The sequence below is a fragment of the Ranitomeya variabilis genome, chromosome 6 (assembly GCF_051348905.1).
Source record: "Ranitomeya variabilis isolate aRanVar5 chromosome 6, aRanVar5.hap1, whole genome shotgun sequence".
NCBI classification, from domain to species: Eukaryota; Metazoa; Chordata; class Amphibia; order Anura; family Dendrobatidae; genus Ranitomeya; species Ranitomeya variabilis.
This window is the reverse complement of record NC_135237.1, coordinates 497,332,222-497,354,183: the sequence shown is the minus strand read 5'-3', so window position 1 is coordinate 497,354,183 and position 21,962 is coordinate 497,332,222. Positions and strand designations below refer to the sequence as shown.

The 21,962-nt window shown below is 44.5% G+C and overlaps 1 protein-coding gene across 2 annotated transcripts in view; it reads left to right on the top strand.

The window, feature by feature from the left end:
- Positions 1 to 21,962, top strand: part of CNGB3 (cyclic nucleotide gated channel subunit beta 3) — a 253,837-nt gene that overhangs the window by 198,034 nt on the left and 33,841 nt on the right. For both annotated transcript variants that reach the window (XM_077268004.1, XM_077268003.1), the window contains 3 exons: positions 363 to 522; positions 5,914 to 6,011; positions 7,116 to 7,199. In XM_077268004.1, the coding sequence (XP_077124119.1) occupies positions 363 to 522; positions 5,914 to 6,011; positions 7,116 to 7,199 (342 nt within the window). The remainder of the gene's footprint in view (positions 1 to 362; positions 523 to 5,913; positions 6,012 to 7,115; positions 7,200 to 21,962) is intronic.

The following is a 21,962-nucleotide window of genomic DNA, read 5'->3' as shown; positions in this document are numbered from 1 at the left end:
CGGGATCACCCTTCCATTGTGACTGCTGTGATTGGTGCTATCTCAGACAGCACCAATCACAGCATGTCACATGGATTTTTTTTTCCAACTTTATGATGACATTGCTGTGATTGGCTTGTCAGAATTGTTCAGCCAATCACAGTGATCGCTGATGCGGGGGGCGGTACACCCCCTGAAGTGACATGCAGGGACAGCCTGCTGTCAGAGACAACAGCCATCCCACAGCTGTGTGCGCGGTTACTGGAAATAGTGGCGGCGAATATGTACTTCGCTTTGCAGGAACGTACATATACGGCGCATATCAGGAAGGGGTTAAAGAAAAAATCTAGCCTTAAAAAGTTGACTATAAATGTGTTTTATAGATGCGTGATGTGATTGGAGCTGCAACAGCAGGACAAAGCTACTACCGTGCCAGTGTGGACACAACTGTATCATATATGAACGCAAATAAAATCCCCAGACAAATTCAGAACCGTGTGCGGAGCTGGTACGAGTATACATGGGATTCACAAGGAATGTTGGGTATGAGATTACTACTTACTACATTTACAATAACAATTTCTATTGTTCTGTTATGAGATTTATTCTGCAGATAACAGTCATACACTGGTATCAATTCGTAAGGATAGGCTAGATTAAATAAGGATTTTCAAACCAGATGCAACATTAAAAAATGAACCAAAGATCATTGCCGAAATAAACCCTGAGGAGGCAATCAAAATCTTGTGGCCCCTCCAGCAAATTATTTCTTAATACATTTTTAATTTTGCTAACAGCAATTTTAATAAATCAATTAAATCTTAATTAACATAAAAATTAAGTTGATCAAACTTCAAAATGTATAACTCAAAAAAGTTAATCAACTAACATCGACCTGGGGGGGAAGGCCTAGATATACTGGTCTGCGTTCCCAAAGCTTCTACTCATGAATATTCAATTACGATCTAGAGTCGACGAGAACTCAGGGCCACTTACCTCTTCCCCACTCAGATTCCGGCCAATGACACAGCTGCTATGCCTGATCGCATAGATGTTTCTCCTCTAGTGTTTGTGAATTTTTGAATATACCCAACAACAGTCGAAACATCAGTTTGCTGCCGCATGCTGTAGTGTTCACATTGGAGCTCCATTTCTCCATATAGCCTTCAATGCCAGCCAGCTGATTGAAAATTTATTTCAATATCAAATCAATATTATTTTTCATCCATTGTGTGGGGCCCCCAAAAGACACATAGGCCCATAGGCCAGTGCGTCTCATGCCTAATTGATAATTGGGGACTGCCAAAGATAACAAAATGTATGGGAATGGCAAAGCCATATTAAAGCAAAAAATATTTACAGGAACAAATTATATAACTTTCAAAAGTTTAGGTGGTCCAAAAATTTACTCAAAACACAAAGGCATAAAAACTGATAATGTAACTCTGGTTAACTGTGCATTCAGTACAGCCTTCAAGTACAATGCCATTACCCTATCCTATATACATAAGGATGAATGACCTCGGGGAGATCAAAACATCCAACACTGCGGAGACACCATCACGTGTTTCTCAACGCAGTGATCCAGAACACTGCCCCCATCCCTAAAGGGAAATATGCAAATGCATGTAGAAAAGCCGCGGAGACACCATCACGTGTTTCTCAACGCAAGCAATGAATAGCCAGGTCTTTCACCTGGTGTCTCCGCGGCTTTTCTACATGCATTTGCATATTTCCCTTTAGGGATGGGGGCAGTGTTCTGGATCACTGCGTTGAGAAACACGTGATGTTGTCTCCGCGGTGTTGGATGTTTTGATCTCCCCGAGGTTATTCATCCTTACGTTTATTGTCTTTTCACTAGGCACTGCTCCTAATAGCCTGTTTCCTACTCCACACTGATGAGGGGCAAATACCCCGAAACAGCTGTCTGTGGATGGATACCATGTTTTGGCTTAGGTGGTTTTCCTTTATTGGATGCTGCCCTTCCCGTGGTTGTTCCTTCCCGGTGAAAGACCTGGCTATTCATTGCTTGCATTGAGAAACACGTGATGGTGTCTCTGCGGCTTTTCTACATGCATTACCCTATATACAACACATCAGGCTCCAGGTGTATAGACCAGGCTACAGAGGTGAGCCTACTCCATACATGGGCATATGTCAGTTATGTACCTGCCTCTAAGGCCACGTTCACACGTTCAGTATTTGGTCAGTATTTTGCATAAATATTTGTAAGCCAAAACCAGGAGTGGGTGAAAAATTCAGAAGTGGTGACGTGTTTCTATTATACTTTTCCTCTGATTGTTTCACTCCTGGTTTTGGCTTATAAATACTGATGTAAAATACTGACCAATTACTCAATGTGTAAACGTGGCCTAACAGCAGCAATCAGAGCCAGCTCTAATCACTGCTGTTTATGCTTTGCCCACGCGAACGTATAATACGAGGGAGGAGAATGCGAGAAAATATCGCATTACACTCTGACCAATGTTATTAAATGAGTCAGTGCTCATCTGCAAGTTTTTCCTTAACTCTTACCGGACTAAGGAAAAAATCGCAACATTCTGTAATTGACTACCTATATCGGATGCGGCTCGCTAATGCAAGTCTATAAATTTGAGTAAAAAAATCAGACGGCACACGGTCCATGCATATGCCGCCCAATTTTTACCTGACATTTCATCAGTCAGGTACAGTAAATTGACAGCCAGAACCGTCAGAATAGAGAGAATAGATAGATAGATAGATACAGTACAGACCAAAAGTTTGGACACACCTACTCATTTCTCATTTAAAGATTTTTATGGCAAAACTTTGAAAGTGTCGCCAAGTGCAGTGGCAATAACCATCAAGCGCTACAAAGAAACTGGCTCACATGAGGACCGTCCGCCCCAGGAAAGGAAGACCAAGAGTCACCTCTGCTTCTGAGGATGAGTTTATCCAAGTCACCAGCCTCAGAAATCGCAGGTTAACAGCAGCTCAGATTAGAGACCAGGTCAATGCCACACAGAGTTCTAGCAGCAGACACATCCCTAGAGCAACTGTTAAGAGGAGACTTTGTGCCGCAGGCCTTCATGGTAAAATAGCTGCTAGGAAACCACTGCTAAGGACAGGCAACAAGCAGAAGAGACTTGTTTGGGCTAAAGAACAGAAGGAATGGACATCTGTTCTTTGGTCTGATGAGTCCAAATTTGAGATCTTTGGTTCCAACCACCGTGTCTTTGTGCGACGCAGAAAAGGTGAATGGATGGACTCTACATGCCTGGTTCCCACCGTGAAGCATGGAGGAGGAGGTGTGATGGTGTGGGGGTGCTTTGCTGGTGACACTGTTGGGGATTTATTCAAAATTGAAGGCATACTGAACCAGCATGGCTACCACAGCATCTTACAGCGGCATGCTATTCCATCCGGTTTGTGTTTAGCTGGACCATCATTTATTTTTCAACAGGACAATGACCCCAAACACACCTCCAGGCTGTGTAAGGGCTATTTGACCAAGAAGGAGAGTGATGGGGTGCTACGCCAGATGACCTGGCCTCCACAGTCACCAGACCTGAACCCAATCGAGATGGTTTGGGGTGAGCTGGACCGCAGAGTGAAGACAAAAGGGCCAACAAGTGCTAAGCATCTCTGGGAACTTCTTCAAAATTGTTGAAAGACCATTCCCGGTGACTACCTCTTGAAGCTCATCAAGAGAATGCCAAGAGTGTGCAAAGCAGTCATCAAAGCAAAAGGTGGCTGCTGTGAAGAACCTAGAATATAAGACATAATTTCAGTTGTTTCACACTTTTTTGTTAAGTATATAATTCCACATGTGTTAACTCATAGTTTTGATGCCTTCAGTGTGAATGTACAATTTTCATAGTCATGAAAATACAGAAAAATCTTTAAATGAGAAGGTGTGTCCAAACTTTTGGTCTGTACTGTAGATAGATAGATAGATAGATAGATAGATAGATAGATAGATAGATAGATAGATAGATAGAATAGCTAGATGTCCTATAGATATATAATGTCACAAGTTCCCTAAATATAATAAACTAGCACCCTGTCGTGCCATTCATGTGGCACTAAAGGGTGTTTAGCCTTATTTACTCTATTAAATAGATAATTAAAGAAAAATGACATGGGGTCCTTCCTATTTTTGATAACCAGCAAAGGTAAAGCAGACAGCTGTGGGTCTATATTATCAGACTGGAAAGGTCCATGGTTATTGGGCCCTTCTCAGTCTAAAAATACAAGCCTGCAGTTGCCGCAGAACTGGCTCATCACATTAGATGTACCAATTCTGGCGCATTATCTGGCTCTTCCCATATTGCCCAGGTGCAGTGGTAATCAGGATAATGGTATTTGGGATTGATAACAGCTATGATTTGTGATAAATCACAGCTGCCATCAACCCCTGGGGTTAGTAATGGAGAGGTGTCTATCAGACACCCCCAGTACTAAAACAGTAATAAAAATAAAAACACACAGGTAGAAAATAACACTTTATTTGAATAGAAACTCCCCTATTGTATATGGTTTGCATTCACATGTCATATTGAAGCCAGTAGAGGAAAAAATTGCACACTCGCATAGCAGTTGCATGACAGATTTCGCCCAACTTTTCAGGAGCAACATTGGAGATATTTTTTATACGCCAGTATAAGCGAGCCCTTAACCACTCAGATGTTGCTGTCAGTCTCTGATATTGGCATTTAATTGATTTGATCCAAAGAATCACTTAAGTTGACTATGAGACCACTCAGTCGTGGCGTGCTGATGGAGTTACTATGGAAGCCAATTGTGTGGTTTGTTAAAATAAAAATATCCAGAAATTGTGGAGCGCCAATAGGTTGCCATGGCAGCCGACTCTCTACTGAAGGCCCTTGTTACCACCATACGTGTAAGATTGCTAGTTTCACTACATACTGCCAAACTTGATTACTGCAGCATATTTTGTTTACATAAAAAATGTAAAAAAAAATATTTTTTAAAAATAATTAAAACAAAAAGTAGAAAAAACAACAAAAAAACCCCCTAAAGTTTCATATAAATCCCATTATCCTATTACAACAATAACAAATAAATATAAAAAAGCAAATGTAGCCCAAAATATCAAATTCTAACAGATTATTTCACCCATGCAGTAAAATTATGTACTTTTTTGAGCTTTTTAAAGTGCTTTTTTTGTTTAAAGCATTTTTGATGCTGCTGTTACTTTTAGTATTTAAATTTGGATTTTTTTTTTAAACAAAAGCACCTGAAGAATTGATATATTGCTTCTTTTTCTGCATGGTAAAAACAGTTCGATGTGCACTCTATTTGTGTTATTCCATTGGAAATACTAGAAAATGCAATCAAAGAGTATTTTCAAGTGATTTTTCATGTGGATTTTAGAGCAGTATCCACTCTAAAAAAAAAAAAACTCACTGTGAGCAAACCCAAATAGTTTGTCCCAAAATCCAAACATATCAATTATTTACAGGATAGGTGATTAATTTCTGATCAGTCCAAGCAATGGTACTCTCAACAATCATAAGAACAGGAATCCTGAGAACCTGTAAAAATTGGAGCACAGGTATACCACTGTTCCATGCTCTGTTCTCCTTTTATACTGGGGACTTAGGACCCTCGTTTTTACAGATCTCAGCTGCAATCAAAAACATATTATTCATCCTGTGAATAGGGAATAGGGAACACATCGATTTTTGGGAAGCCCCTTTAGATGCCACCTCTGTGGCATACATCTGTAATTTTAGATGAAAAGACATAAAATATGTAATATATTGCCACCTCTTTCCCATAACTGAGGATTATTTATATGCCATGAAAAGAAAGAAGGCCTTCGTGAGTTTTGTAGTTGCACAGGTAAAGGGTTGATAGGTCCAGATCTCCTAACCCTTACCAACTATTCTTTCTTGCGTATAACTATATTTATTTGTATTTTTACAGATGAATCTGAGCTCCTTGAACAAATGCCAGTAAAAATGCAGCTGGCTATTGCAATGGATGTAAATTTAGCCATTGTCAACAACGTGGAATTATTCAAAGTAAGTGGCGTTGGCTCCTATGCATCTGTGCCATCCCGCTCTGCTCGTGTGCCAGCTCTCTGATTCCAGATGGTCTTTTCTGCAGCAATCTGGTACCATACATGAATGGCACCCTCGCAGCACATCGCAGGCCTCAACAGTGGATTTAACATGCACGGCACAAGACCTTTGAGGCCAGCGATTGGTTGCAGCAGTAACATGGATAAAAAAACATAGATGGGTAGCGACCATTGGAGTCTCAGAGCTGGAAAAGTAGGATATTTAAAGAGTTTTCCATACAAATACCGACTGCTGGGACCCCGACCAAGCCCAAGAGCGATGGTCCTAACCCCCAATGTGAATGAAGCAGCAGTGAGCATATATGGCCACCCCTCTATTTATCGTGGGGTGCATTTGTGTACAATACGCTTGACCACTACTCAATCCATAGACACTAATAATCCATTCACATGAAAAACAAGTGACTTCTATTCGTGAGCTGGAGGATTCTCAGTGGACGAACCTTCGGCAATCATACATTTACTACTTTTGCTAACTCCTTTAACAGGTGGGCATTTGTTGTTTTTTTATTTTATTACATTTCCTAATGTTAGCATTTTTTTTATTTCCTGATTAACGGCTATAAAAGGACTTTGTCCGGGATCACAAATACGCGAGATACGCCCGAGTCTCGCAGGTGAAATCCCTCCTCTGACTCCTCTGCATCCCAGCTTTCTGCATACCTGGGGTATGTTTAGCTTCTGAAGATAGACAGTTCGAGACACCACCATGGCTGATACTGCTAGATGAGGCAACTTTGCATCTGCTTCATGGGAGAAGCACAGCAATTCCGCCAACTTCAGAGTAGCACTTGCAAGCTTCATAGCAAACTGCTTGCAAGCGAGTGCTCCTTGCCTAGCAAACCGGCCACCTCTGAGCTGAAATGTAAAGCTGCTTGCACTTTGTAATTTTACCCATTTATTTTGGTGAGTCTGAACTGAACTTTTTACTGTTAGATTTGTTTTACAAGTGAATGCAACACCGAATGGAAAAAGAAGCAGGACACCCCAGCAATACTAAGTGGTTATAGGCTACAGCTTGAAATTTATTTTCTTTACTTTTTAGGGTTGCGATCACCAGATGATCCAGGATCTGCTGTTAAAACTGAAATCCATTGTCTATTTACCAGGAGATTTTGTTTGCAAAAAGGTAAATTAATTTGCTACCTATTTCTTATGTTGTATCACTGAGAAGGATCACAGCTTGGTCCAAAAATTATCCAGACGTGAATTTTTCAAATAATTAAAAAAAAATAGAAGTAGAAACTGATCAACAATGGATTAACAACAGAGATACAGCATCATTTTTATTCTAGTTTTTTAAAAGTTGTTTTGTCAAAAAATATGATATCAAGTGGTTTAAGACTAAGGGTACCGTCACACATTGAAATTTCCATCGCTACGACGTTACGATTCGTGACGTTCTAGCGATATCTTTACGATATCGCTGTGTCTGACACGCTACTGCGATCAGACACCCTGCTGAGAATCGTACGTCGTAGCAGATCGTTTGGAACTTTCTTTCGTCGCTTGATCACCCGCTGACATCGCTGGATCGTTGTGTGTGACAGCGATCCAGCGATGTCTTCGCTTGTAACCAGGGTAAACATCGGGTAACTAAGCGCAGGGCCGCGCTTAGTAACCCGATGTTTACCCTGGTTACCAGCGTAAACGTAAAAAAACAAACAGTACATACTCACCCGTCGGTGTCCTTCAGGTCCCTTGCCGTCTGCTTCCTGCTCTGAGTTCCGGCCGGAAAGTGAGAGCAGAGCGCAGCGCTGCGCTCTGCTCTCACTGTACGGCCGGCACTCAGAGCAGGAAGCAGACGGCAAGGGACCTGAAGGACACCGACGGGTGAGTATGTACTGTTTGTTTTTTTACGTTTACGCTGGTAACCAGGGTAAACATCGGGTTACTAAGCGCGGCCCTGCGCTTAGTTACCCGATGTTTACCCTGGTTACCCGGGGACTTCGGCATCGCTCCAGCGCCGTGATTGCAACGTGTGACCGCAGTCTACGACGCTGGAGCGATGATTCAGCGATGAAAATTTCAATGTGTGACGGTACCCTAAGATTGAACGACTCAGAATTTAGAATTAGCTGTGTTAACTCTTCCATTTCTTTACACAAACAGGGACATTTTAGAAATTCGAATGGTTGGGAAATATATTTTTCCTATTGTTTGCTATCTAAACCTGGTGTGCGTCTAAAAGTATAATGCTCCCTATCGTCTGAAAAATACAGTATGTACAGTACTGTGCAAAAATTCTAAGCAGATGTGGAAAAAATATTGCAAAGTAAGAATGCTTTAAATATCAGAAGTGTTCTTTTTTTTATCAGTTTACAAAATTCAAAGTGAATAAAGAAAAGAGGAATCTGTTGTGGCACTGTTGCAGGACATCCCATGGCCCTATCCCTAAGGCTGGAGTCACATTAGCGAGTTTTACGGACGTAAGAGCGCAGAAAATACGTCCGTAAAACTCGCCAAACAAACGGCACAATTATTCTCAATGGGTCTGGTCCTATCAGCCGTATATTACGGTTCAGTATTATACGGCTTTCTACGGCCGTAGTAAATCGCAGCATGCTGCGTTTGTCACCGTATTGCGCAAATAATACGCCAATGAAAGTCTATGTTGGCGAGAAAAATATGGATTCCACACGGACCAGCAGTGTGACTTGCGAGAAATACGCAGCGGTGTTAGTGACAAGCCGGTAATTCAATTGCCGGCTTTTCATTTCTCCTTCCCAAACCCAACAGGATATGAGACATGGTTTACATACAGTAAACCATCTCATATCCCCTTTTTTTTGCATATTCCACACTACTAATGTTAGTAGTGTGTATGTGCAAAATTTGGGCGCTGTAGCTGCTAAAATAAAGGGTTAAATGGCGGAAAAAATTGGCGTGGGCTCCCGCGCAATTTTCTCCGCCAGAGTGGTAAAGCCAGTGACTGACAGCAGATATTAATAGCCTAGAGAGGGTCCATGGTTATTGGCCCCCCCTGGCTACAAACATCTGCCCCCAGCCACCCCAGAAAAGGCACATCTGGAAGATGCGCCTATTCTGGCACTTGGCCACTCTCTTCCCACTCCCGTGTAGCGGTGGGATATGGGGTAATGAAGGGTTAATGCCACCTTGCTATTGTAAGGTGACATTAAGCCAGATTAATAATGGAGAGGCGTCAATTATGACACCTATCCATTATTAATCTAATTGTCTGAAAGGGTTAAAAAACACATACAAAAATATCGCAGTACGGATGCCATACGGATTACATACGGAGCATGCCATGCGCAAAATACGCTGACACACCCTGACTACGGAGGACATACGGATCACTATTTTGAGAACATTTCTCCGTATTACGGCCGTATTGTCTTACGCTGAGTGTGACTCCAGCCTAAAGGAAGGGGTGCACTAGCTATCCCTGAGGCTATGTGCACACATTGCGGATTTTGCTGCGGATCTGCAGCTGCGGGTCCGCAGCAGCTTTCCATGCATTTACAGCATAATGTAAACCTATGGAAAACGCAATCCGCAGTGCACATGCTGCGGAAAAAAACATGTGGAAACGCTGCGGGTTACATTCCGCAGCATGTCAATTCTTTGTGCGGATTTACACCTGCTCCATAATAGGAATCTGCAGGTGTAAAACCGCAGGTGGAAACAGCACAAATTCCGCATAAAAACCGCGGTAAATCCGCAGGTAAAACGCAGTGCGTTTTACCTGCGGATTTATGAAATCCGCTGTGGAAAAATCCGCAGCCCTCAAAAATACGTGTGCACATACCCTTAATGTTTCATTCTTCTCAATATGGTATTTCTTGCCTCTGGTAAATTATTAGAAATGTCTGGTACTGGTATGCACTGCTGACATTATAAAAGACCATCAGAATGTAACTGAGAGCCTGTGTAGAGAACTTTTAGGCTAAGTTTGCAAATGACGGAATTGTTGCAAATCTTGGAGCAGATATTTGTACTCAAAAATGCACAAACTAGTATAATACAATGACATTGAGTAGATTTTTACTTAACTCCTTTCAGACACTGTACAGAAAGTTGTCTATCTGCAGCATAACATTGATATACAATATAACTATCAAGGCACTCCTGCAGTATATCACGAGGTTAGGGGCTTTTTCTATGCCTAAAGCTAGGGGTGCTCTTGCTATCCCTGCTCCCCAGATTTAGTTCTGATGGTACAGATACCATGGCCATTTGCTTTACTGAGCTCCTAAATCAGCCCATATCTGTCTCCTCCCACACCTGGGGAAGTGAGGAGTTGTAATGTATAAGAATCCACAAACCAGACTAACAAGGGAAGACATACAGGGATAAATAAAAATAACATAATAACAATAATGCAAATATGCACTCACAAACAACAGAGTGTAACACTGTGAAATAAAGCAATGAAAAACAAATAGGAGAGGATGAGGATATGGACACAGACAAATCACCAAGCAACAGTCTTCTGAACAACACTGCAAATGCCTCCTCAAACAACCAACACCTCCAACTCTAGAACCAGGCAATATGAAACTAACACTGGTAATCCCTGATTGCCAGAGGCAAGTACATATAGCAGAGGGGAGTGGCTAACACTAAACAGCTGAGAACATCAAAGAAAGCTCCAAGAGTTATTAACCCCTGTATTGGTAGCAGAAAAAAGCACAGAGTAGAGTATATATATATATACTAGCTACTGAACCCGTTCTACGCCCGGGTGGCGAGCATTTATATTGGTATATGGTCTCCATCCTGTCATGTGCTGCTCCATCCTGCGCCCCCATCCTGTCATGTGCTGCTCCCATCCTGCACCCCCATCCTGTCATGTGTGCGCCCCCATTCTGTCATGTGCTGCTCCATCCTGCATCCCCATCCTGTCATGTGCTCCCATCCTGCACCCCCATTTTGTCATGTGCTGCTCCATCCTGCGTCCCCATCCTGTCATGTGCTCCCATCCTGCGCCCCCATCCTGTCATGTGCTCCCATCCTGCACCCCCATCCTGTCATGTGTGCGCCCCATTCTGTCATGTGCTCCTCCCATTCTGCACCCCCATTCTGTCATGTGCTGCTCCCATCGTGCGCAACCATTCTGTCATGTGCTGCTCCCATCCTGCGCCCCCATTCTGTCATGTGATGCTCCCATCCTGCGCAACCATTCTGTCATGTGCTGCTCCCATCCTGTGCCCCTATTCTGTTGTAATGTGCTACACCCATTCTGCCTGTTCCTGTTTCCATTCTGCCATATGTTGCTCCCATCTTTCTCTCTCCGGCTCTACTGCCCGAGTGCAGCTGTGCTGAGTGAGGCGGCTGGGCTGAGTGTGGGCGGCTGTGCTGAGTGCGGGTGGCTGTGCGTGCCTGTGCTGAGTGCGGGTGGCTGTGCGTGACTGTGCTGAGTGCGGGCAGCTGTGCTGAGTGCGGGCAGCTGTGCTGAGTGCGGGCGGCTGTGCGTGGCTGTGCTGAGTGCGGACGGCTGTGCTGAGTGTGGGCGGCTCTGCGTGGCTGTGCTGAGTGCGAACGCGGCTGTGCTGAGTGCGGGCGTGGCTGTGCTGAGTGTGGGTGCGGCTGTGCTGAGTGCGGGCGTGGCTGTGCTGAGTGCGGGCGCGGCTGTACGTGGCTGTGCTGAATGCGGGCGCAGCTGTGCTGAGTGCGGGCGGCTGTGCGTGCTGTGCTGAGTGCGGGCGGCTGTGCTGAGTGCGGATGGCTGTGCGTGGCTGTGCTGAGTGCGGGCGGCTGTGCGTGGCTGTGCTGAGTGCGGGCGGCTGTGCGTGGCTGTGCTGAGTGCGGGCAGCTGTGCTGAGTGCAGGCGGCTGTGCGTGGCTGTGCTGAGTGCGGGCGGCTGTGCTGAGTGCGGGCGGCTGTGCTGAGTGCAGGCGGCTGTGCGTGGCTGTGCTGAGTGCGGGCGGCTGTGCGTGGCTGTGCTGAGTGCAGGCGGCTGTGCTGAGTGCGGGCGGCTGTGTGTGGCTGTGCTGAGTGCGGGCGGCTGTGCGTGGCTGTGCTGAGTGCGGGTGGCTGTGCTGAGTGCGGGCGGCTGTGCGTGGCTGTGCTGAGTGCGGGCGGCTGTGCGTGGCTGTGCTGAGTGCGGGCGGCTGTGCTGAGTGCGGGCGGCTGTGCGTGGCTGTGCTGAGTGCGGGCGGCTGTGCGTGGCTGTGCAGAGTGCGGGCGGCTGTGCGTGGCTGTGCTGAGTGCGGGCGGCTGTGCTGAGTGCGGGCGGCTGTGCGTGGCTGTGCTGAGTGCGGGCGGCTGTGCATGGCTGTGCTGAGTGCGGGCGGCTGTGCTGAGTGCGGGCGGCTGTGCATGGCTGTGCTGAGTGCGGGCGGCTGTGCTGAGTGCAGGCGGCTGTGCGTGGCTGTGCTGAGTGCGGGCGGCTGTGCGTGGCTGTGCTGAGTGCGGGCGGCCGTGCATGGCTGTGCTGAGCGTGGGTGGCTGTGCGTGGCTGTGCTGAGTGCGGGCGGCTGTGTGTGGCTGTGCGGGTGGCTGTGCTGAGTGCGGGTGGCTGTGCGTGGCTGTGCTGAGTGCCGGCGGCTGTGCGTGGCTGTGCTGAGTGCCGGCGGCTGTGCGTGGCTGTGCTGAGTGCGGGCGCGGCTGTACTTACTGCCTGAGTGCGGCGCTGGCTATAATAGATACAGCACCCCTGCAGCCAGCACAGCGAGGACTGACTCCGCCCACTCGCGTCACTGGTCACATGCCTGTGGTGACATCATCGAAGATCCTGGAGCTCCGCTGGGCTCTACAGCTACCCTGACTGGAGCTGCAGAGCACGGAGCCCCCATGGCCGGTATATTAGGGGGGATACAGGGGTGTGTGGAGCCCCCATGGCTGCTATATTATGGGGGATATGCAGGTGTGTGGAGCCCCCATGGCCGGTATATTGGGGGGGGGATAAGTAAGTTCGGCTGCGTCACTCTAGTCCAGGCTGTGCAGGTGCGGTGCATCGCGCTTGCGCAGTCTATAAAGGCTTCGGACAGAGTGACGCTCCCACCGTTATATTATATATATATATATATATATATATATATATATATATATATAGCAGAGGGGAGTGGCCAACGCTGAACAACTGAGACCATCAAAGCAGGAAAGCTCAAGGAGCTCTCAACTGAACAAATTAACCTTTACACTGCTAGCAGGAAGCTGTACTGTTTTGATGGGAAGTGCTTCTATTGAGTGCAGGAGTACTGTACATAAAATCAGACGCCGCCATCTGCTGGCCCCTTTCTGTAGTAAACAAGTGATAAAATCGAAATAAAATCGGTATTTGGTTTGACCTCTGGCTGCAAAGCAGCATTAAAACATCACTTTTTCTATGTACATTTGTACTAGATGGGGAGGGAGGTTGTTCTAAACATCTTGGAGAACTAACCCCAGATCTTCTGTGGATGTAGGCTTAAGCAAATTCTTTTGTCTCTTCATGTAATCACAGACAGATTTGATGATTGTGAGATCAGGGCTCTGTGGGGGCCATGGCACCACTTCCAAGACTCCTTGTTTTTCTTTGCACTGAAGATAATTCTTAATGACATTGGCTGTATGTTGGCAGTTGTTGTCCTTCTGCAAAAGAAATTTGGAGCCAAATAAATGCATCCCCAATGATATTACATAATGGATATCTATCTGATGGTATTTCTCAGCACTAAGGACACCAAGAAATGGGCAACGTTAAGGACCATAAATGAAATGGTTAGCCAAAGAAAGTTAGTACAGCAGATGAAGACACATCATGCTTGCTTCCAAACTAAATCAGAAGATTGCTAGCAGGGCCAGAGACAGCAACCAGTGGGTCCCAACTGGGGTCCAGAAAAATGGCAGCAGTTGCTATGAATTGATGAGTCAAAATGTGAAATATTTGGCTGTAAAAGAAGGCAGTTTGTTCACCCAAGAGCTGTAGAGTGGTACAATAAAAAATGACTGCACTCAACAGTTAAGCCTGGGAAGGTTGCTATCATGTTTGGAGCTGCAATTCAGCAAATGAAGTTACAGATTTGCTCAGGATTAATGGAGTCCTCAATCCTGAGAAATACAGGCAGATACTTATCCATCATGCAGTACCATCAAGGAGGCGCCTCATTGGCTCCAAATTTATTCTGCAGCAGGACAACAATCTTAAATAAAAAAAAACAGTAAAAGTACCATATTTTCTGGCGTATAAGATGACTTTGTAACCCCTGAAAATCTTCTCAAAAGTCAGTGGTCGTCTTATATGCCGGGTATGGCATGTGCTGAGCTCTGAAGTCGCCGCATATGGTGCAGGGAGCGGTCCCGGATGTTCCCAGCGTCTGGAGGAGAGGAGACTCTCCATCAGGCCCTGGGATCCATATTTGTGTAAAAAAAAAGACTGTGACGTCACAAAGGTCCTTCGCGACGCGCAATGCATCCTTGGGAATGGAAGCCGCTGCATGCATCGTGGAGAGCCGGGAGAACTCCGGGGGCCTTTCGGAAGGTAAGTATATCCATATTTTTTATTTTTATTCTATTTTTTTTTACATGAGTATGGATCCCAGTGCCTGAAGGAAAGTCTCCTCCAGACGCTGGAAACCATCTGGGACCGCCCCCTGCACCCGGTGAATAAGATGACCCCCAAAAGTTGAGGGTCGTCTTATACGCCGAAAAATACGTAAAATTATCTTCAGCATAAAAAAAGACAAGAAGCCCTGGAAGTGATGATGTAACCCAATTTCAACATTATCATGTCTGGGATTACACAAGAGGATTCGAACCACCGACAACCACACAAGATCTGTGGTTAGTTCTCCAAGATGTTTGCAACAACCTCTCTACCTAGTTCCTTCAAAAACTGTGTGCAAATGAATCTAGCACAATTGGTGCTTTTATGGTAAAGGGTGATTCCACCAAGTATTCCACCATTTGTGTTAGATTTCTCTTTTCTTAATTTACTATTTATTCGTTTAATTGGGAAAACTAAATTCTAATTTTCAAATTTTTAAAAACATTCTTACTTTGCAGCATTTTTTCCACACTTGACTAAAACTTTTTCACAGTTCTATATATATTATAAGAAATGGCACAATTAAACTTTATTTAAAGAGCACTAAATTCTCCGTTGTAGGGAATATACTCAGTAAAAAGCTGCTATTTAGACATTGTAAAACTCAATAAAACTCAATAGCTGCTACTTCAGAAGTAAAATGTATTTTATTTTGTAAAGCGTTTTGTGACATTCACAGGGTACTCATTATCCATCACATTGGCATCAGTGCTGTCGTAATTGGTGATCTTGCCCACTGCATCACTCGTTTGTACATCTAAATGATTTAAAAATGTTGATTTTAGTAAAATATTCAGTGTGTTCGCAGGCTGCAGCAGAGCTGATATTTTATGCTACATCATTAAAGATTAATTTCATCTGTTAAGCCTTTTGTCTGCTGTGAGCCAGAACCTGTGCTCATTGTGAAAAATCACTTGGGTGCTAGAAATTTCCTGTGGCCATTTTTCTGTAGCTATAAGCTGATAAACTTGGAAAATAAAGTAAAATGAGGGATTTTTTTTTGTTTACCTGCAGCCATAATCTTCTTGCTTTAACCGGGTATCAAAGTGAGCTGTGGACTTGGTATCATTCTTCACGAGGAGTCAGAATAATAAACATTATCTATATACAAATGTGAGTGGTAGACAGCACTACGTGCAGATATATAAAGCATGCCTAACATACAGTAGGTACGGAAAGTATTCAGACCCCTTTAAATATTTCACTCTTTGTTTCATTGCAGCCATTTGGTAAATTCAAAAAAGTTAATTTTTTTCTCATTAATGTGCACTCTGCACCCCATCTTGACTGAGAAAAAACAGAAATGTATTAATTTTTGCAAATTTATTAAAAAAGAAAAACTGAAATATCACATGGTCATAAGTATTCAGACCCTTTGCTCAGACACTCATATTTAAGTCACATGCTGTACATTTCCTTGTGATCCTCCTTGAGATGGTTCTACTCCTTCATTGGAGTCCAGCTTTTTTAATTAAACTGATAATGTTAACAGATTATTATTAGTTTTGACATATGTTGTCTTATAACTAGGGATGAGCAAGCACTAAAATGCTCGGGTGCTCGTTACGACAACCGAACAATTTCTAATGCTCGGATGCTCATTTGAGTAATGAGTATGAATGGAAGTCAATGGAAATTCCAAGCATTTTTCGGGCAGACCCTACAAAAAAAGTCTGGGGGGATAGGGAAAATGTTCAAATGGATGGGAAAAGTGCTGAATTGAAGAACAGCATGGAATATACCCTTGAAAGCATCTCTGACTACCAGATCGCTGCTGAGAACAATGATGTCACACTTTTACTCCACTTCAAGGACTGACAATAAAACATTTTTTCCTGTTTAATGACTTGTATATAAAGCAAAATTTAAAAAGGATTTAAAAATAATAATAATTTATCTAAACCAAAACAACATGTATAGGGTATAAGGGTATAGGGGAACAGCTCATGCAAGGTGTCCAGCTTTGAGACCCAATAGCTGAAGGTCGTAGAGGAATTAGGAACTACGCTTGTTTTGTTGGCCAAGTATTGCTTGACCATCTTTCAAAAGTTTTCCCTCCTTGCCAAAATGTCCTAGTCATCAGGGCTTGGATGCTGGGAGGGTGTCATGAAATTGCCCCATACCTTTGACAGAGTACCCCCACCTCTGCTATATCTGGTGTGTGTCTCCCGCACCTGTCCATCTCGGTTGGGCAAGGAAACTTGCTTCCTGCCACTAGCGTTGTCTGATGGGAATTTTTACAACATATTTTCCACAATGGTCTTCAGGTTTAGCACCATTTTAGAAGACCTCTCCACCTCAAGAAGAAAAGAGTTTTCTTTTGGAGCGTGGCTCTAGCAGCGTGAACAACTAGTATTATTTTTTGGTCAATATGAATGTAGCACGAGGGTCACGGGAAAGGCAGAGGTACATAACGTCTGCGATATGTGCCAAGGTCATTACAGCCTACACTTCCCTGTCTCCACCATGATGACTACTTTCCATCTCCTCCTCCTTTATCTCTTCCTCCTCATTCCCCTCCTCAGCCCATCCATGTAGGAGAGACGGGACAAAGCTTGGGTGGGTAGTAGCCTCATTTGTGCTATCATCGTGCCACTTCCTGTTCCTCCTCTTTCTCAGCTTCATCTCCTCATTAATACCCAATCTGGGCTGAGGAGATGAGATGAGGCTTGGCTGGTAAGTATCTCCCTGTCTCATGTCTTCCTCTGTCTCCACCTGGTCCACATGCAAATCTTCATGTTTAATTGTGAGCAGCAACTGCTTAAGTAGGCACAGATGCGGGATCGTTGCTCTGATGATGACATCATCACCGCTCATCATCATTGTGGCGTTCTCAAAGTCTTGGGGAACCACACAAATATCCAACATCCATGTCCACTCTTCAGTTGTTATGTGTAGAGATTGACTAGAATACCGATGGGCGTGTTGAAGCTAATATTCCACAACTGGCCTCTGTTGCTCACAAAGCTTTGCCAGTATTTGCAGTGTGGAGTTCCAGCACGTGGTCACGTCACACTTTTGTCGGTAAGCTGGCATTTGTATGCACTGCTGCAGCACTACCAGAAAGACGGCAGCTGTAGCTGACTTGCAAAAATGGGTGCTGATGCAGCGTACCATTACCAGAAGGTCTGGCAAATCTGGTGGACTACCAAGTTGAGCATGAGGGCCAAGCATGCAGTGTGAGCTTGCCAAGCTTCACAGTCACCACAGGTTATGCCCATTATCACACACGACCATGCCTGGTGGTGAGAGCCACAGATTAGTATGGTCTGTTAATCCTTTCAATAACTCAGCCGTGGCTTGAGGCTGGTCTCCGAGACAAATTAGCTTCAGCAGAGCCTGTTGCTGCTTCACTGAGGCAGTGCTCCAGAGCTTCCAGCTTTTGGCTGATGTGGACGATGTGCTCTGAGATAATTAGGAGATGGAGAATGAGGAGGAGCAGGAGGGGGTGCAGGAACTGGTGTAGGAGGTGGAGGAAACCCTGAGAGAAGTAGAGCCAGCAATATTCGGCTTCAGAAGACCATAAGCCATGCCAGGGTGGGACTCCACCCTGGCCTCCACAATGTACGCCCAGTGTGCCATCAGGGAAATGTAGCATCTCTGCCCAGAAAAGAATAAATAAAATAGTAAACATTTGATGGAAATATTCAATTTTTGAGCAACCAAATTTCTACACCTGTATCAGGCCAATTTTAGTTTTTATTTCAAACCAACGAAATTTCACACAAACCAAGTTCTAGATTATATATGATAATAGTCCATTTTTTAACAACCATATTTGTACATCTGTAACAAGCCATTTTTGGTTTATATTTCAAACCAGCAAAAGTTAATGCAAAGCAGGTTCTACAGTATATATTATACAACCCATAATTTATCAACCCATTCCACCACATGGCTAACCCCGGCATCAAGGTGGCAGTACTGGGTATTGAGATTCGAGACTCGTTCGAGTTTCTCGCAAGTGTGATCCCGGCCTAAATGACTTTGGACTGAAGGAAACTTCCATTCTTGCTATCCATTATTCAACATACAGTAAATAAGAAAAGGTTTGGAAAAATTAAATACAGGCCTTAAGCTCCATTTTTCAACTTTTTTTTAACTCCACTTTTTTTCCCCTAAGACTTTTATTTAACAATTCTCCAACTCAGTCCTGTGGTTTCTTATAAGCACTTGATAACACCCGAGAGCACATTTACTCCTCCCCTTCCTAATTAGGTACATGGCCCACACAACACACAGTGAAGAAAAGGGTTTTGTATTGTGTTAGTAGTTATAACAGTAGTTACAACACAATCTGTACGAAACGAAATGCTGCTAAAAAGAAACACTCAACCAATTCACATATTCACATTCAGCAGCAACAACTCATATTATTTTATTTTTTTTTATTTAACTTGTTTCCAAGCCACTAACTTAACAAGCCTCAAAATTGAGCTTGACTGAGTCCATGTCTTTATTTAAAAATAACTTTTGCTTCTACAGTCCCAACATATTCTGCAGCACATTACATTTCAGAGGGGACTTATACAGATAATAAAGACATTACACAGTAAACACATAATTCAACAGATACTAAGAGGAGTGAGACTCCTGGTAAAAAAAAATGGTATGGTCCAGCCATCGATAAAATAAATAGGGTATTTGGAGCGCCTCGGTACTGGGTCCGGTGGTACTTAAAGGCGTGGTCACAGTGGCAGTGACCTGGTCCGTGGCGCTGGGCATCCAAATTAAAAGCGAAGTTTTTAAAGGGAATAAAGTCTAATATAGTCATCTTCATGACGGCACCTGTGGTACTCAGGAATGGAGATGTTAACCGACGCTGCTGTGCACTCCTCTGGGGCAGATGATAAAGCAGTTGAGTTGTTAAAGCTCTCCACAGGTAGAGCTTGGTCCCCAGGGCAGTTAGTGGTGTGGGTGGCAATGTTGCTAGTGGCAGGTAGTGGTGCAGAGCAGGTGATGCCGGAAAGAAATGGAAGGACCCAGCATGTTGCAGTTTTCATAGTTTTACTTACAGTTCTGGCCTCCAGCCGGGGTGCTGTATCCCCTGGGTAAGAAGTCCAGGAAACTCTCCTTCAAGTCGGCCACCTGTCCAGAACTCCTCTTATATATGTGCCTCTCCTGGCCATCTTTCTGCACTGGCTATCGCCTCTTCTGTCCTGCGCTTGCCACCCTGTGTCCCAAGCCAGTGAATGTGGGTCTTGTCGGGCGACATACATTCTGTCCCCAGGACCATCTGTGTTCACCTTTTTGGTGAATAGGTGCAATTGTGGCTGCTGCACCTGCAATCACAGCAGCTTCCGGATTCTTAGCTGGAGAATGAAATTTTCCCACTAATTTAGGGTCCGGTCCCCTACTGCGCCCTGGTTCCTCCACTTCTGGATACGGGTCCCACGGGTAGCCTCCGCACTTCCTGTGTCCCTGGAACCCCTTCTAGCTTCCTGGGAGCTTTTTGCTTTCCTTCTCTCTTCAGTCTGTCAGGAGCTGCAGACTCCCATGTCTGCTCAGCTCCATTTCCTTTCACCAACTCCCTGTGTCTAACTCTCTGTGTCCTAGCTCCCCCCTCTTTCCTACCTTCCTCCACCCACACCATCTACCTATTAACCCCCTCCAGCCTGGAATTACCCCATCCTCCCTTAGGGTACAACCAGGTGCCCTGACTGGAGAAGTGTGGTGTCGGATGCAGGTGTTAGAGTTCTGTACAATGCTCCCTTCTTACCAGAGAGTTGGGATACTACACCTCTGGCTGAGATGCAGTACCTCTGTGGCATCTGGACCTTCAGGGTTGCCACATATTCATATAATGCTACATGGACCAGTCACCAGCAAGTATCTGTATAAGTATTTACAGTCTACATTTTGTTCCTGGCAACAGGTACTGCAGGGGGCATGGTGAGAAGTTGAAATTGCCTGTGTTTTCTTAGGGGTTGGCTCAAACGGGTCCACATGTAACACTATAATCCCAATACCTGGAGTCCTTAGGTTTATCAGTCCCAGGGGCTGCTCATTGAGACTAAGCTCCCTGTTTTAGTACTCACAGCAGGGCTCTAGCATTTTCTAAGGCCCCCCCTTTCCGCTTGACCACACTTTTTTCCAGACTTATAAGCTTTCCTTTCTGCAGGGGTCCCCACTTGCCTGAGATGTCCTGCCACCTCTGTAACTAGATTGTTTCCATGTTGATTCTTGTAGTTCCACAACTGATTAACTTGCTCTCTTCCTGACACCTCCTCTACAGCACACAGCCTACTCAACACTGTCTAACTATTTCCTACATCCAGGAACGTGACACAAACCGGCTTTAGGGATAAAATACACTTTTATATATTGAAAGCAAAAGTATAATTTTATACACAATTAACTTTCAGCAACTTGCCACAACGTCTTCTTGAGGGAAACAGGACTCATATCCACCTTCTCAGAGTAGAATAGAGGACATGGGTAAGGTGATAGACAAAGATGAAGGAGAAGATTTTGGTGGTGTAGAACTGTGAAGAGCTTTCTGGGTGACAGTGATAAGTCAATATTGGACTCTGTAGCAGATGGGCAACCAGTTTAGTGACTGGCACAGGGTAGAGGCATCGGTGTAGTGGTTGGCGAGGAATATGATCCTATCTGCTGCATTCAGATGATTGGAGAGGAAAGAGTTTAGTAAGAGGGAGACTGATTGAAAGAGAGTTGCAATATTTTTTGCAATATTTTAGATGAGAATGAATAAAAACAACAGTAAGAGTTTTTGAGAGTAAAAGGAAGAAAAGGTCAAATTCTTGAAGTTTTTGAGATGTAGGTGTCACAGATATCACAGAGTTGTTTAGGATTGTTGGATAGTGAGGTGATGAGGGTGTTGAAGTAGGCTTCTTTGGAAAGGTGAAGGGCACAATTATATGTTTTGAGCGTCAACTTATAATTAGGGATGAGCAAATAGCTTCTGATAACTCCTTATCCGAATAGCTATAGCGCTTACCGAATAGCTGCATCAGAAACCAGGATACCTGGAGCGCTCCCAATAATCAGCTGTTCGGTGCCGTAGCTGCATGTGTCATGGCTGGAGAGCTTGTTTTCATGCATGGAGAGCTTGTTTGTTGGGCTCTTCATTCATGTGTTGTGACTGTCACACTGCCACGACACATGCAGCTGCGGTGCTGAATAGCTTATAATCGGGAGCACAACAGGTATCCAGGTTGCCGACGCAGCTATTCGGTAAGAGCTATAGCTATTTAGATAAGGAGGTATCCGAAGCTATTCGCTCATCCCTACTTATAATGGATGAGATCTTCAGCCAGATTAGAATTTCTCCATAGATGTTCCACCCACCTGGAGCACCGCTGGAGAAAACGTGTTTGCAGCATGCGCCAGGGTTTCTGCCATCTGTGCCGAGTTATTCTACGTGTAGGAGGTGCA